We start from the raw sequence: 15,685 nt of genomic DNA, 5'->3' as shown, positions 1-15,685 counted from the left end.
CGCCACTGAGTCATAAACTAAAATCTGTGTCTGGGCAATTCAACTGTTGACAACATTAAAAACACTTCAAGCACGACAAAAGATAAAAGACTTATTTTAAGACCAAAATTTCAAATCGGTTGTGGGTATTTATTTAAATCGATCTCTCTCTATATATTTATCTTTACTAAAAGTTGGAAGAGTCTTGATGTTTTTCTCCAAGGATGGCATGTGACCAGTCAAGGCAAGAGAGGAGGGCATTACTAAGACAGAAGGAGCGGAAAAATAAAATCAGTGATGACAAGTCTGGATTGGGTGGGGCAGAGAAATGCTGGGATAGCCAAACAGCCAGGGCATGAATCGCAAAGAGTGAAGATATAGAAGCCAAATGTCTAAAAATTAATTTGTGGGCAAGCGACTCTACTGAGAATTTTAACACCTTCTCTTTTGTTCATTTTAAATTCTGTCTCCAGGAACTTGATAATTTAAGGAAAAGGGTCAAGACAAACTGAAAGCCAGAAATGCCTACATACCGGGTTGGTTTATTAATTTCCTATTTGTTAAGCTGAGGACTTTTGGAGTCAATTTATGTGCTGTTACTTTAAGACCATTTGTATGTAACTTTGATTTTTAAATGCCCAGAGCCCAAGGATTGCTTTGTGTATTTGGTGAAAGAGTTGGGGTGGGCGGGGGGGGGGGGGGGGGGAGAAGAGGGGAAAAAAAAAAAGTAGAACTTGGCAGAGGCTGTCCCTTTTCCTGCTGGATGTTTTTCAGGTGAACTACCCAGCTATGCTACTGTATTCAAGTCAGGCCAACTATGTGGAACTAAGGGTTATTCCACAAATCCTCTTTTAATAGTTCTTTTAATGGTGTTTTTCCTCAAGTCTTACTTTTTCCCTAGGATTTCCCACCCTGACCGGGACTCTCCCATCTTTCCCAAAGCATTGCATCTCCCTGGCTTTTGACTGGGCTGGGCACTGTGCTCCGCGGCTGGGAAGGGGAGCTGTGTCCCCCATGGGCCCGGCGCGGGGCTGCAGCCGCTGATGGCTTTATCAGATGGACAGAGACATTCCAAGTATGCTTCTTGTCACTGGGGGATATGTGAATATAAAAAAATAATGAAAAAGGAAGGCTTAGAGAAAAGCTGTTAGTCAAACTGGGGCTTTTTGTCAAGTTTTTTTTTTCCTTATTCTGATTTTTTTTTTTTAAAGGGTGAAATTCTTTACCCCTACACAGATCGTTAAAGCTGTGTGATGTCATTTTCTTTTCTTTTTAAAGCCATGTTTTGAGAAGCTGAAAGGCTGCAGGTTAGGTAAAACTATTAATGACCATTTTGTGACCTCTGCTCCAACCGCCCACAGCGGCTGCAAATTTTTAAATGTCTGACGGCTGCTTGGCTTTCCGCAGCATCGTTATATTGGTCGACAGCGGATGAGATTTCAGAGGTAAAAAAGTCACCTCCCAAATTGCACCCAGCTGGCATGGCCAGTGGGCAGATTAAAAAATGGGATTTCAGTGGTTTGGTACGGCAGGAGACCTCCGTTTTTACGACCGAGGCATGCCAGAAGCTCCCTCTGGTTGTCTCCGGCTGCATTCCTCCTGTGGGTTGCATGGAGGGTGAATGTACCCAGAGCTCATCTTGTCTAAACAGAGGTCCGTGTGGCGCTGGGCTTACACTATAGCGCTTGCTAGGAGAAGGCTCTGGGAACATATTGGTTAGGCTTGCCCCCTTCTTCTGCTTTTCCATAGGCATCTGCTCCCGGCAGGTGTGAGACAGGCGGCAGGGAGCTTTGGTTGGAGCAGGCATGGCCGGTCCCAGGTTAACATGGCTGTCGTGGAGGAATGTGAACTTGGAGCTGTGCAGGGCATGGAGCAAGGCCGTGACCTGCCTTGGCGGCAGGGGGGGAAGCGTGCATGGTGGGGACAAAACGGGACATAGGGCAAGCGTGGGGAGAGCGCTTTGCAAGACGTTACTGCCTCAGAAAGAGTTACCTCACATTGCTGTAATTGCTGTAAAATATTCTGGGATTTCCGTCTCTTATTAAGTTTTCTTCAGTTTTCATGGTCGCAGCTCTTGAGCGCTTCCCAAATGTGTTAGGGTTGCACAGTGAGAGCTCTAAGGGGCTTCGCGGCCCATCTGCCTTTGCTGGAGAAGGCTGTGGAAGCGGTGAGACTTTCCTTTTCCTTCTTCCATCCCTCTTCTCTTGTCCTTCGCTCTCCTTCCCAGCTCTTTAATTTGGCCCTACGAGAAGAGCGTGCTGGGGAGCAGGGTTATGCACGTGCTGCAGGCAGTCAGGCTCCTTGTTACCTGTGGGGGACGGAGGCCATGTCTGCCTTCACAGGTGATTCAGCAGAGCGGGAGGAATCAGGGCGGCCAGCACCGGGGCTCCTTACCTCTCCATTAAAGAGGGTTTGCTTTGTCTTGTGCCTCCTCCAGTCCCTAGGGCCGGATGTGATGCCACGCAGGTGTTGGTCAGAGCTTTCTGAAAGAAGAGTTTCAGACATGAAACCATGCTGCAGGGACTACAGGCCCGCCAGGGCTCCTCCGTCGGGTGCCACACCGTGGCCCGTTGGGCCACCTCACATGGCGGCGGAGAGCGCCTGCCGGGGGCTCTGCCGCGGTCGCCCCTGTGAGGCCTCATCGTGCAAACGAGCAGGAACCGAAACGAGTCGCGGCTGCGGCGCGAGCCCTCGGCGCGCTCCTCCTCACCCTGGGCCTGAGGGAGCCTCTCCCGAGCCTTCAGGGAGCCCAGCAGGACGGCCAGGGCAGAAGGACAGGGAGAAAGGAGTGATAAATAAGAAGGGTGGCAAGGGAAATAGCGGGTTTAACAAGGGCGCTCTGGTGTTTCTCTGTTAGGTCAATGTCTTCCAAGGCTCTGGCTCTTCCAGTCGGCAGCACAGGGGGTTGTCCTGGTTCCGTGGTGGTGCCCAACCCCAGCGGTGGTTGGGAGCCTCCCATCCCGGTGACATGTTGGAGCTGCTACCTCCGTATCGGTGTGCCAAGCCAGCACGCCGTAAATGGAGGCAGCGAGGGGGAGTTCACTTCCAAACCATGCTGCTCCTTAGACAAATATAGATGGCCAGGAGTAATAATCTTTAAAAATCTTCATGTTTCTTCAAGCACTTCATGCATTTGCTCTCCTCAGTCTTAAGAGCTGTGGCATCTTCTCGGCTTGACTCTTCCAGAGGGCGTTTGCTCTGTAGTCACGTTGAACGTTGGGAACTTGTGGCATCTCCAGACCATGATTTTACTTTTATATCCCTGCCGTCACTTTCTGCCCCCATTAGGTGCAGGACTTTCTCCTTTCTCATGTCCTCTCTTTTCTCTGGCTGATACCAAGTCTGGTGTTCTTCATGCTCTCTCACAGAGCACCCTGCCAGTTCCCAAAGCTCTTCAGTGGTCCTTTGGCTGGACACTGCTTAATGCAGTCATTTGATATTGGAGCCCTGTGTAAAATACTAAACACTAAATAATAAGTGACACAACAGTGTTTAACGGTGTCTGCCAGAGTCACAAGTCATGTCAGCGATGCTACCATTATAGTGTGGTGGTGTAGGCTTCCGGACAGCATTACGAGTTCTGAAGCACGACTGATTTTTTCTGTATGTCAGTGTCTCGAGTGCTAGATTAGACCTTTTCAATAATTTATAAAACCTTAAGTGCTCTGGGCAGTATTTTTACAGGGAGTGATCGCATTGTGTTCAGGAGATCTCTTTCTCAGCTGGGCTATTAAATGAAAAGCTGAAACCTGCCTGTGATGCTAAGAGATGAGCGCTCAACAAAATGAAAGTGTGCAACTTAACTTGCAAACATTTTTATGTTGCCTGCTTTCCTACTTGCTCCTGGTTGATTCATACTCTTACTGATAAACATAAAACCTCCCCTGTGAAAAAAGCAGAGAGGGAAGTGCCCATAAATTAAAAAAACTTTCCCACTTTGCACAACCTCGATTTTGAAATGTAGCTCAAACGTGCAAGTGAATTGGTTTGGACTGCCTTAAATTCCTGCGGAAGGGCAGATAATTTTGAGAGATGATGCAAGATAAGCCAGGCAACTGCTACACCATTTAAAAAATCCTGAAAACGTTTCCAGACCCAGTCGGTGCACCCGGGGCAGCTGCGCGCTTCCAGGGAGCTGCATGCCGGTGGCCATGCCAGCAGGAAATGCGGCGTGACCTGTGGCGAGCCTGGAGGGTGGGAAACGCTGTGAGCAGAAGATTTCCACGGGTGGCTGTAAGTGTCCCAGGCAGTTACTGTGTGGGCATGGACGCAGGAGCAAACATAAAGCCAAGGGAGCAAACAGGAGTGGTAGGAGCATCCTTTTCCCTCCACGTGCGTAGCTGCGAAGGGCTTCCTATTGTGTGTCCCTGCCACCAAGCTGACAGCATCGCCGCCTTCCCCGAGCTCTGGGTCTGTGTGCATGAAACCTGGCTGTGAAGTAGAAATGGTTTTTGGAAAGCATAATATTATTTTAATCATAAATTATTTGGAAACGCAATACAGAAATGGCTTCAGATCACTTCTTCCAGAGGGGTGTTTTTGCAGTCAGGGTCTTTATCAGCTTCTCAGTGGGAACCGCATTAATATTGCCACAAAAATGCAAACAGTAGTGCCTTTGATAAAGCAATTTGGCATATCTTAAGCAGAAGGATGTTTTGTTTTCCTAAGATACAACACTGTTTTCAGTACGGGGACCTGCCGTATGTGCCAGCATATGGAGAGAAAAATACCGGTTTTGTTAACATTTGTGTTCGGAAGCCGTGGGGCGGGGACGAAGGAGGCGGCTGCCTTTGCGGTTGCAAAGCAATCTCTGTTATTGCTAGGGGGACAGCACAGGAAGCCCAAAAGTGAGTGCCAGTGGTGGAGATGTTGGTGGCCAGCAGTCAGCCTCCTGGGCTTAGCTCCCCCCAGAGCACTCTGCCAAGGGCTCTCCTCCTCCTCACCTTTGCTTTAGCTCTTCCCATCATGTGCCAGAGCAAGACTGGTCCCCACTGCTGCCTGCCTCCCAGTGCAGAGTGGAAAAGCTTTACTGGCCATACAGTAGGCATCTTTGTGGATACTGTGAAAATGCCTTTCAGTACTTTCTGGTGTCCCGTGGGTATTATATATTTGGTTAGTGCATTATTTTGATTTTTAGACTGCCTTTGGTTCAAGAATCCTGAAAGGAAGCTGTTGTGCAACTGTTTTAATCTGATTTTACAAGCCGATTCCAGCTTGATTCCCAGCACAAAGAAACAAAGAAGAGCTCAGTTGTATTTTTCATCCAAAAGTAAAAGGCCCTCCTCCTCTGAAGATCTTCTGTAGAGTGTTATGTTTAGAGAGTGATTTGCTATTGTTTAAATTTAATCTCCATAATTACATTGGGATTGGATTAATGATGGGTTATTTTTCTGAGTCATTATTTTCTGGCACTCACAGCTATTGAGCGTAAAGCCAGGTCTTCATCGGATGTAAACTGGCATCGCTCCACTGAAGTTAGTGGAATAATTCCACTTTATATTGTGGTGGCCCAGATGTGATATTATAGCTGTTTCGAAGAAAGCACCCTTTTGGAGTTTGTTGGCCTTGAATCTTATTATTTTTAAGCTGTCTAGGCCTTAACTTCCAATTGCAGTATATTTATAGTAGCACAGCTAGCTGCTGTTGTCTCTAGATCACTTCAGCTGGAGCCAGAGGGATCAACCAAAGGTGCAGTGCCAGATTCAATCATAAGTATCTTGACTCTTTTCTGTTTAAAAACTGCTTTTTATCACCAAGAGTGCTAGTGGGAGAAGTTCATTACTGATGTCCAGTGACCTTTTACATACTCTTTATCTATAAGAACAAACCTTGGTCTCTTCGTTGGGGATGCTGTACTGCAAATCCAGGGGAGATGTCTGGGAAGCAGAGGGACTGCTCCTTTTTTGAAATTGGTTATTTTTGCTCATTCTGCTTTTCAGAAGGGGATGGAGAGGGAGAGATCTGGGGAGACCTGGCACATAGGAGAGTGGCAGCAGGAGCAGTGGGCAACGTGCTTGATGTAGGGGGCAGATCTGTCACCACGACTGGGGTGATAGAAACAGTCTTTTCTTAGAGATCCTGAGGGGCTGTGTAGAGTTGCTGTGATCATGGAAGGTATTTGAAGTCACTGGGCTGAGAGCAAGGTGGAAAGAAAGGATCTCCCCTACCCTTCTGCATGTTGGGCGGGGGAGGATTTGCTTTCAGATCTTTTATTTTAATGTCTCACCTGAATTTCTTCTATTTTAAAGAATTTTCTTGCTCGCTACTTGTGAAATGGCATGCTAATAAGTACTAGTTTGGAGAATGGGAAGGTTTTGCTTTCTTTTGGGTCCTTGCTGTAAAGAGAAAGCGGTCAGTTGTATCTCTAAGCAGTAGTGGATTTAGGATATTGCTGCAGTGGGTTAGACCACACATCTCTTTAGCCTGGTATCCAGCTGACGGTGGCACGTACTATACATGAGTGTGAAAATCAGACAGCAGTGATCCTTTTCCTGATGCATCCTCACTACTTCCAGGAGCCATCTGATTTTGCTGCTGGCCTACTGTTGCTTCTGCGGGTCCACTCAGTACAACTTGTGTTTCCTTGTTAAACAGCAGAAAGTAGCTGTGAAGCCTTTTAGTCTTCTGTTCTTCCCATTTTAAGATGTTAAACTGGTACTTTGTACTCTTTGCTCTTTCCTACACAGTATTTAGGAAATACTGCTTATTTTAGTAATAAAGGTCAGCTTTAATCTTTAATAGTAACACTGCTTCCACAGTCATGATGTCTGCCAGTGAGGCAGGACTTCTTTGGGAGACTTGGTGTCTTTTTTCGGATTGACCTGATAGATTTGGAAAATACAGACAAGTCTTCAGGCATACCCTGGGCATCTCTTCAGAGTAAAAAGGATGTACTGCAGGTCCCATCCACATAGACCCCTGTGTCTGATGGTCTAGATAAGCACTTTTTGTGAAATAGGAGGCAAATTGTAAGACCCGACTGAAGACTCAGTCTTGCACTGAAGTTGGACATCCCCTCAGCTTGGATGTATGAAAGGCTTGCACGCCTGAAAGCTCGTCTTTTGTCCTCCCCCACGGTGTGTCAGTCTTATAAAAGTACTACTAACTTCTATATTAATCCTGCCCTATACTTTGATTCTTACTGCCTTTTGCTTCTTTTCACAGCATCTGTGACCAAGGTTGAGGGTTTTTTTTAAGCTTATATAAATTTTGTCCTGTGCAAACTATTGACAGCAATTATTGAAGAAATTCTGGTGATGCAGCTGTAAGGTTGCAGCAGTAGATCAGTCATATATGTACATGGTCCTTTTATTAGAGGGGACTGTTGGAGCTGTGGTAATGCTTAAAGTATTTGAGGCCTAATCCACTGCATCATTGCTCCAGATGTGATAAATGCTGTTGACTTAATGCAGAAATTGGTGACGTAAAATGGAGAAATTGCCTCTGTGCTTATTATGTAGCCGTGGTGGCGAATCTCCTGTTAACAACTCCGGTTTTCAGGGGCTTTCTCATTTTATTAGGGAGGGGGTCATGTACGAAGGCTGAGAAGAAATGAGTAGGAATGGCTTATGTTTGTACTCAAACTGAATTCATGAACACTTTTGCAAAACGTGCACTTTGCATAAGCAGGCTATGAATACTGGTTGCTTTTGCTGAAGTGTGGTTGCAGTGGTCCTGCAAAACCAAGTCATCATTGAAGATCTTGGGGTGCAAAAGATTCTTCAGACATTTTAGCCTTGCTGGGGACAGGACGGATGCAGAATGTCTCATCCCAAATAATCCTATCTCATTCATTTGCGACCCCACTTCTTCTCTGCCCCCTCCAAGAAGCCAAGTTGTCATGGAAATTATAACTATTTGTATAGACAATTTATTTAAAAAAATTTTCCTTTTGGAGCTCTAGGTTATGAGTATACATGTTAGTATTTTTGCCTTTAGATCCTACAATATGAGCTAGAGACTTTCTTAAGCCACCGTTAAGATTCTCACCTGAGCACCTGACCTAACACTTTTCCCAGTAGCTGAGAACTGGAGAAAACAACCAAATATCAGGACACTTGGTGCTGCTGTTCTGAGTGAAAATTCTGTTTCCTCGGGAAAGACTGTTGTCCCATTATTTCTGCATACCAGTTACTTTAGATCCAAAAAGAAATGCTGAAAGTTCCTACACATGAAGAAAGTTTATTTCCATGACTGTGATTAGGGTTACATTTCCTTTGGTCCAAGGTGTATGCGACACAGTTGAAATGGAAGTAGGATGGTATAGTTACCAAAATAGATGCATTGTGTTAATTTCTTTTTTTTTTTTTTTTTTTTTTGGTGCAGTGTTTTTAAAGTAACAAGTATTGTAAGCAGTATGTTATTTTTAAACCAAGCACATTTTGTGCTGAAATTGGCTATTGCAACACTGGGTTAGAATTAGAATACACAAAATTCAGAACCACAGTAACCCTAATTTTGCCATTCTTGCCTTTTTAACTGCTTAACAATAGTGTTGTGTTTGTATAGTATTTAAAAATATTTGTTAAGGGGAATGTAGAGAGCTACTGGCAGGCTTTTCTGTTAACTGTGCATGCTCAGCCATTCCGCTCAGAAATGAGCTGTAATGAAAACTCAGGGGCGAGTACTCCTGGCGTCCACAGCTCAGACCCTCCTTTGCATTGCAAGTGAAGGAGCAGCCGAAACCCCAGCCAGGATGGGGGCAGAGACCTGCATGGTGGAGCAGACAGTCCCTTTGGCTCAGAGGACGTACACCCATGATGGGCTAAAACCTCTGTTTGCCATCTCCCTTCCCAACTTGCCCTGGTACATGCATGCCTGGATCTGTAGTCTCCACGGAGCTACTCTGGCAAATGAGTAATAATGTTCAGGATAATACAGTCTGACTACGAGGATGAATTTTATACGGCTACAGTTCGTGTCGTGACCCTACAATCCCTGGTTTTGCCTGGCTTGGTCCTGACGTTCCGGCCAGCACTGGGAAGAGGTTATGGAAGGCCAGCACCGCTCAGGGCTGCTTGCTTTCAACCTGCCCCGGCTGTGAGCTGCCTGATTTTTCCCTGCAAAGGCTTTGTGCAGTTGGGACATGCACGTGTCCATCTTTGGACGGAAATTAGCTTTGGATTTCACATGTCACTGATCAGACCGACCTGAATGAATTCATGTGGAAAAAATAATAATTGGAAAGCAACTTGAGAAATTATTTCTCCTTTTTGCTGTTGCCTTGTATTTAGGCATGTGCTGTCTGCATTTTGAATACAAGGTCACCTGATGCGTTGTAACGGGGGTAGCAGTACAGACTGGGTAATCCTGGGAACCGGCAGCTCGGATCTTGCCTTTCCACATTTTACTGTTCTAAAACTTGACTTCTTTGTTAAAAATGAACAGTTTCCAGGGGGTAAAAAGCCCCCAGAGAAGAACTGTTGGCATTTTGTATTTTTAAGCTGTCTTGCTGAATGAAAACAGTTGATTATTAACTTGATGGGGTGACAATGACTATATAGAACTTAAATATCTCACCACTCCCACAAAGAAAAAAAAAAACCACCCTCCATTGTATCATGGGAAGATACATAGCCAGAAAAACTTTCCAACTCGTTAAACTTTTATACTTGCTTCATACAAGCTTAATGTAGGCTTTTTTCCATCCTGTGATGTTGTAGAGATGCTTCTGAACACAGCTGAGGAGGACACCATCAACTTAACCAGTATTTATTTCTCAATGTGCCTTTCTTATAACACAAAAAGATAAATTACTTAACCTGAAGGATTAAAAAAAGGTTTCCTTGTTTGTGTGTTTCGGGTTGTTTATTCTGCCAAGCCTGATAATGAAATCAGTCTGATGTTTCCCCTGTAATCAGTTTAGTCAGCTTCTGTGATTGCGTGGGGTGTTCGGACAAGGACAAGGATAAAGGAAGAAAGTTTTAAAAAACAGGAAAATACTATTGTAAATATATCGGGCAAGTTATAAACTGGGAAAGGGTATTCGGAGTCAAGCATCATACCTGCTGCTACTTTTGAAGCTTTGGGGTAGATGTTTTGGTGGGTTTTACTTCCTCCTGTGGCTTGTGTTTGACTTTTTAGAAGAGGGGTATGGGAAAATACTGATTTAAGGGACTAGAGCCTGGCTATATCACTTTTAAACTGCATATTTTTTAGTGGAAGTGAGTGGAGGTCAGGCCACCGTAGCTGACTTGAGGTCAGAAAGGAACAACAAAAAGTGACATTTGGGCTCGTTTTGAGCCCTGTGCCAGGTGGGACAGCTCTGTGCTCTCCCTCGTGTACTTGAGAGGCCATGTCACATCTTGATGTGGGGCCATAGCTGTCAGGAAGCATTGAATATTCCCTTCGCTGTTTCTCTCTGGTGTAATTTTAGTTTTCCGGCACCCTGATGCAGTTCTGCTGCTCATCCTGGTTGTGTCCTTCCCCTTGCTCTTCCTGATTCTCCTTTATCGTCCTTAGCTGTGAGCCCAGGGAAAGCCACCTCGCTGCATCTCTCCCACAGGTCAACTCATCCCCTGCAACAGCATGGGAGGGGACGTGGGTTTCAGCTGGTCTTTGCACCCTTGAGCAAGGACTTAAGTTCTAAATCGAGAATCGTTGCTTCATACACATGTCTCTCCAAACCCGTGGATTTAGACATTCCCTCACCATTAATTACATCCTCTCGTCTTGTAGCAGCAAGTAAAAAGGCCAAGTTGGGCACGTTGTCCTGCTGCAAGCAGCCGAACGCGGTTTCTTGTTCATTGGATGCTTGCAAGTTTCTGAAAGTACGTGGCCACTCTGTTTTGGGAGGTGCATCCTGCGTGGCTCGCCTCGGGATGGGGAGTAACTGGGCAGCTCAGGCCCCTTCTCAGGGGGTGTACACGCAAGTGATGCCAACAAGTCCAGTATTGCCAGAGTTGTTCCCAATTAAAAGCAGGGGCAGGTGCTTCAAAGGGAAGCTCAGATTGCTGATAACTGATGGGCAGTGAGGTAGTTCCTAGGTGGCACTGGAAGTGAGCGGTACCATCATTTGCCTTAGTGGAATCTCTGACGGAGGTGCTGGGTGTCACCACCTCATTTCTGGAAGCCATAATGTCCGGTCACCCATGTTTGTCAGTCATTTGACATCTAAACTGCTCAGGCAGATGCAATGTGAGACTGCCAAAATTGGCAGCGGCATCCAACTCTGACAGCAGTTTGTGAGTTTGCCTGTTCACACCGTGGCATCTCCCAATGCGGTGTCCCACAAAATGCTCGGCAGCAGTCATGCGGAGGTGAAAAGATTTCCAGGCGAGCTTCAGAGAGAAGGATGTGACTAACTGTCTCACAGGGAGCCAGGACGTGGACCCAGCCAGATGAGGCAGCTCACATGAAAGGGCTGCCAAAGGAAAGGGAGAGGACACAGATGAAACTGGGACTGGGGGATGAGGAGGAACAGGCAATCGGGAAAGGTAGAGGGGAAAATCTCTGTGGGCTGTTTCCAGCGGCCGGGAGATGTATCTGCTCTCTGGGGAGGTAACCCGTGGGTAAAGCAATGAACCTCAAGCATGCTCGCCGTCATTCCTGGCTCTGCCACTGCCTGACCTTGGACAAGTCACTCTCCTGGTGACTCAGTATCCCAGCTGTAAAACAGGGATTGCTGCTTACCTCATGGGATGTTGTGAGGGTAGGCTCGTGGACGCCTTTGCAGTTTGATGTATTAGGGGGGGGGGGGGGGGGGGGCAACAAAAAGTGAGCACAAAGACAAATGTGAAAAGGGATCTGTACTTCCCTCGCCACCTTCTCTGAATGTAATTATGTCCCTAATGATAATATAATGGTGACTTATTCATCATTGACTCCTTCACTTGTACTGGTGGGAACAGTTTTTTGGTTTTATTTTTTTTCCCCTCAGGGTTTTAAAGATGCAGTTTTGTATGTTTATATAATATGTTAACGTTTCAAACAATTTGTAATAGCAAATTAGAAGAAATAATGAACAATAAATCAAAGTCAGACCAAACCAAGATGTAATCAAGTAACACAAGAGTGGGCCTAGAAGTAGAGTTTGCAAAGGGAGCCTCAAACAGAGAAAATGCAAATCCTGCAGCCTGAAGAAGGAAGGGGGGGTTCTGGTTTGCGTCTGTCTTAAACCCTGTACCTGATAGCGTACCTGAGGAGAGCTAAGACCAGAAAGCAGAAGGGTCACTCCTTCTCAGCTCTCTCATTCTCAAATAAGATTCTGCAAAAGGAAGGGGAGCTCTGGTTAATTTTAACCCTTGAAATAAATGTCATGTTAATCTTACTCTGCTCACAAGGCAGTCTGATGGCTAACGCACAAACCCGGGAGCCAGAAAACAGCAGTTTTTAGGACAGTTAGGGAATTGGTTGACCTGGTGCTAACACTTAGTTCTGTCTGTGCCTTTATGTGCTAAAGCAAAACGGAACTAATTGTCTCCTCTGTTGGAAGAGGGATGCTGAGTGTTAAGGAAATGCTGTAAAGAACATGGAAATCCACAGGTGGAGAATGCTGGGGGCAGTCACAGCTTCAGAGTTTTACACAGGAGCAAAATGCATGGTCATATTTCACCTGTCAAAGCTGGCTTTTCTTTAAAAAACAGGAAATCTCAAAGGCATTGGCTAGAGAAGAGGAACATTCATCTTTTCTTAGTACTGTATTTGAAAGGCTTTAGCGGCATAAGCTTTCCTGGCACTTGCCAAGGTTGTCGTTGGAGAAAAATAGGATTCTTGGGTTTTTTTTGGAGGAACAGGTGGCAGCATGTGGAAACCTTTTGTTGTTAAATTTTAGTCATGGTTCCTTTTTAACTTTTCTTTCCTTTTCCCATCTGCAGTTGAGTATGACAAGGAGTTCACGCCTCACCAGCGGCACCACAAGGAGTTCAAATTTAATTTGTCTCAGATTCCTGAGGGTGAGGCCGTTACAGCTGCTGAGTTTCGGATCTACAAGGACTGTGTTGCGGGGAGCTTTAAAAACCAAACCTTCCTTATCAGCATCTACCAAGTGCTGCAGGAACATCAGAACAGGTACGCAAGAGGGGGCTCGAACTATGCCATCAGCTGCTGTCCTGGGGAAGCCTGAGCTTGTGCATTCATGTTGGGAGGACTGCTAAGTAAATATTGGTTTTGTTCACATTAATGGGGTTATGTTATTGCATGGTCCTTTCTTTGTGGGAAATGGGCATGGTAGAGTGCAAAATGGACCTCAGCCGGAGAAAGTCCATGGTATTGTAGCCCAGGGTGTCACTTAGCTGCAGCCTTTGTGTTGTCTATTTTAAATAGAGCAGGAATCTGATGTGAGGCAGTAGATTTTTAAACCAAAGTTACTATGCTGGCATTGCTCTTGTGTACTGAAATAAATATATCCCCTTTCAACTTAATATTACCAGCATAAAAAGCATAGCCTGTTTGAAAAATACTGGTAATTAGTGCAGACTTGACTGGGTCTCAGCTGGACTTATATTAAAGTAAATAAAGCAGAAGAAAATTCAGTATGCTAACCACAGGTACAAAATCACTCCTGGGCTTTCAGTGGCAATGAGATAGGCAAAAGAGAGAGATGCAGGGTAGAAACTGTGACACAAAAATCCAAACAAGTGTAAATGGAGTGATTAATTTTAAAAGGGTAATGTTTCAGATGGGGGAATCACGTAAGGCTAAAAGATGGAAATACATGGTCAATTAAATGTCAGAGTAATGCTGTGGTACAAAAGTGTTTCATTACTTCTGCTGAAACGTGTCAGGACTGTAACTGTTCCTCTGCTGCAGGCAGAGAAGAAGAAATCAGAAACAGCGGTGTTTAAAATAAGCTCTGTTTCTTTTCCCTGTGAAGGTTTCTTGGGTGTTTTCCTTTCTGGTTGTTCTTTCTCCAGCCTTTCCATTGAGACCATTTGGGGTGATCTGCCTTTGATAATTTGCTGTTGTAAGGGCGACATCAAATAGCTAGTGGCTGTTCTGTGGGGAGTGTGGCCTCTGGGGAAATGGAGAGAAATACTTGGGTATATAGGTGATGGGGAGGAAGGTGTTAGTTTTAGAAGATCAGTGTTCCCTTTGCGCTTCGAGTTGCGGGTTGCTGGAGTGCCTCCTGGGGTAACGTGCTTGCTGGTTAGGATGTTACATCAATGCCCACTTGAAGAGCTGATGGAAGTCCAGACGGTCATGCAGATTTCATACATGTTAGCTGTATTGTTCATTTAAAGCCACATTGAATAAAAAATGGTGAGTGTTGGCCTGTTTTAGATTTCATAAGTAGAGATCCCACCTCTGGAGCTGGAGGAAAACCTCTGCCAAGTGTCTGTCTATGGAAGCAATCAATACACTGCTCGGTGACAGTCACCAAAGCAGGGCACAGAGTAGGACAACTGTCAACTTTGATGTGTATATAACATTTTTTCAGAGTAAACTGGGCAAGCAAGTAAAGTATTGTGGGAAAGAGAATAAAGTACAGGATACAGCCCCTGAAGTACCTTGTTCCCCCCAAAATTGCGAACTCTTCATTCTGAAAGTGGCTGCATGCAGCAATGATGCTGGCACCTCGTATCTTTGTTTCAAATACCATGCCAGAAACGTGCCAAAATCGGATTGTGCTGTGAAGCTGCGATGCGTGTCCTTTGGCGCCAGGCACTTTGGCATCAGCACGTGCTGGGCATCACTGGGTGCTAGGAACTTCCTTACGGACAGAGCAGAGGCAGCAGCTCGGGTGGGGATCACCAGGGTGGTCTCTCTCCAGAGCTGGCGAGTATTTCGGGTCTTTCAGTTCCCTTCCATTGGGTTTCTCTGCCGCTGCTGGTGGTCATGCCAAGAGGATCCCGCCGTTGGGACTGGGAATCATAAAGCGGCTTCCTCCAGGTCCAGACTGCCAGCAATTCGCCGTCCCTCCTGACATGGGCTAGGCGTGAACCGCTGACCCAGGGATGAGTGTCTGTAGTTCATTACTAACCTCTGACTCATCCAATCCCTCAAGGCTCCCTTTTTGTTTCTTTTTCTTCTTTATTTATTTATTTTTACTGGTGGGAAGGAGGGAGACGTTTGGCTAAAGAAACTTGTACCTCGGATGAGTCTGTGGGACTTGTCACACCATCTGCACAGAGGTGGGCAAGATGTGGCTCACAGATTCTTGCAGCTGTAAAAAGGACATGCCCTTTTCCACCCTTTTCCTTTTCAGCATAAAGGACTCTTTCATGTACATGTAAAATATAAAAGCACATATGAAAACATGTGTGCTTGTGTATAAATACATGCATATGTATGTATTCTCTCCACGTATCTGTATATAAAAGTGTATATATATTAATTGTCATCTATATTAATTATCCTCTGTATATTAAAAATATGCAGATGTTAAAAGTTAAAATAAGATATTAGAAGCTGCTTACCACTCTTCAGTGTTACCTTCAGCTGAGGTTCTGACTCCATAGGCTACTGCTGCTACAGATTCAAACATGCAGGCACATCGGTGACCCGGGTAGACTTTGGCCTGTAAACAATCTTGGAAACAAATACTAAAAAGTTGTATTTAGCTGTTCACCAATATCCCTGCATGGAGGGGAAAAATGCCTCAGATTCTTCTGGTATGCCTTAAGGAGCTGTATTCTTTGAGTGGTTTTGGTTTTTGATCATGAATTCACTTACTTGGGGGGGGGGGGGAGGAATCTGAAGTGCTTTTTTCTCCCCCTTTTGTCTCAGTGTATTAATTTGGAATATAGTGTTTTCTTCTCCTATTGAG

At 45.3% G+C, this 15,685-nt stretch overlaps 1 protein-coding gene across 1 annotated transcript in view; it reads left to right on the top strand.

The window, feature by feature from the left end:
* The window catches only part of BMP6 (bone morphogenetic protein 6), a 93,923-nt gene that overhangs the window by 52,648 nt on the left and 25,590 nt on the right, over nt 1-15,685 (top strand). Inside the window, exon 2 of the mRNA XM_052775973.1 lies at nt 12,795-12,987. Coding sequence (XP_052631933.1) covers nt 12,795-12,987 — 193 coding nt within the window. The remainder of the gene's footprint in view (nt 1-12,794; nt 12,988-15,685) is intronic.

Source organism: Harpia harpyja, chromosome 1 (genome assembly GCF_026419915.1).
Source record: "Harpia harpyja isolate bHarHar1 chromosome 1, bHarHar1 primary haplotype, whole genome shotgun sequence".
NCBI classification, from domain to species: Eukaryota; Metazoa; Chordata; class Aves; order Accipitriformes; family Accipitridae; genus Harpia; species Harpia harpyja.
This window is presented reverse-complemented; position numbering and strand designations above follow the sequence as displayed.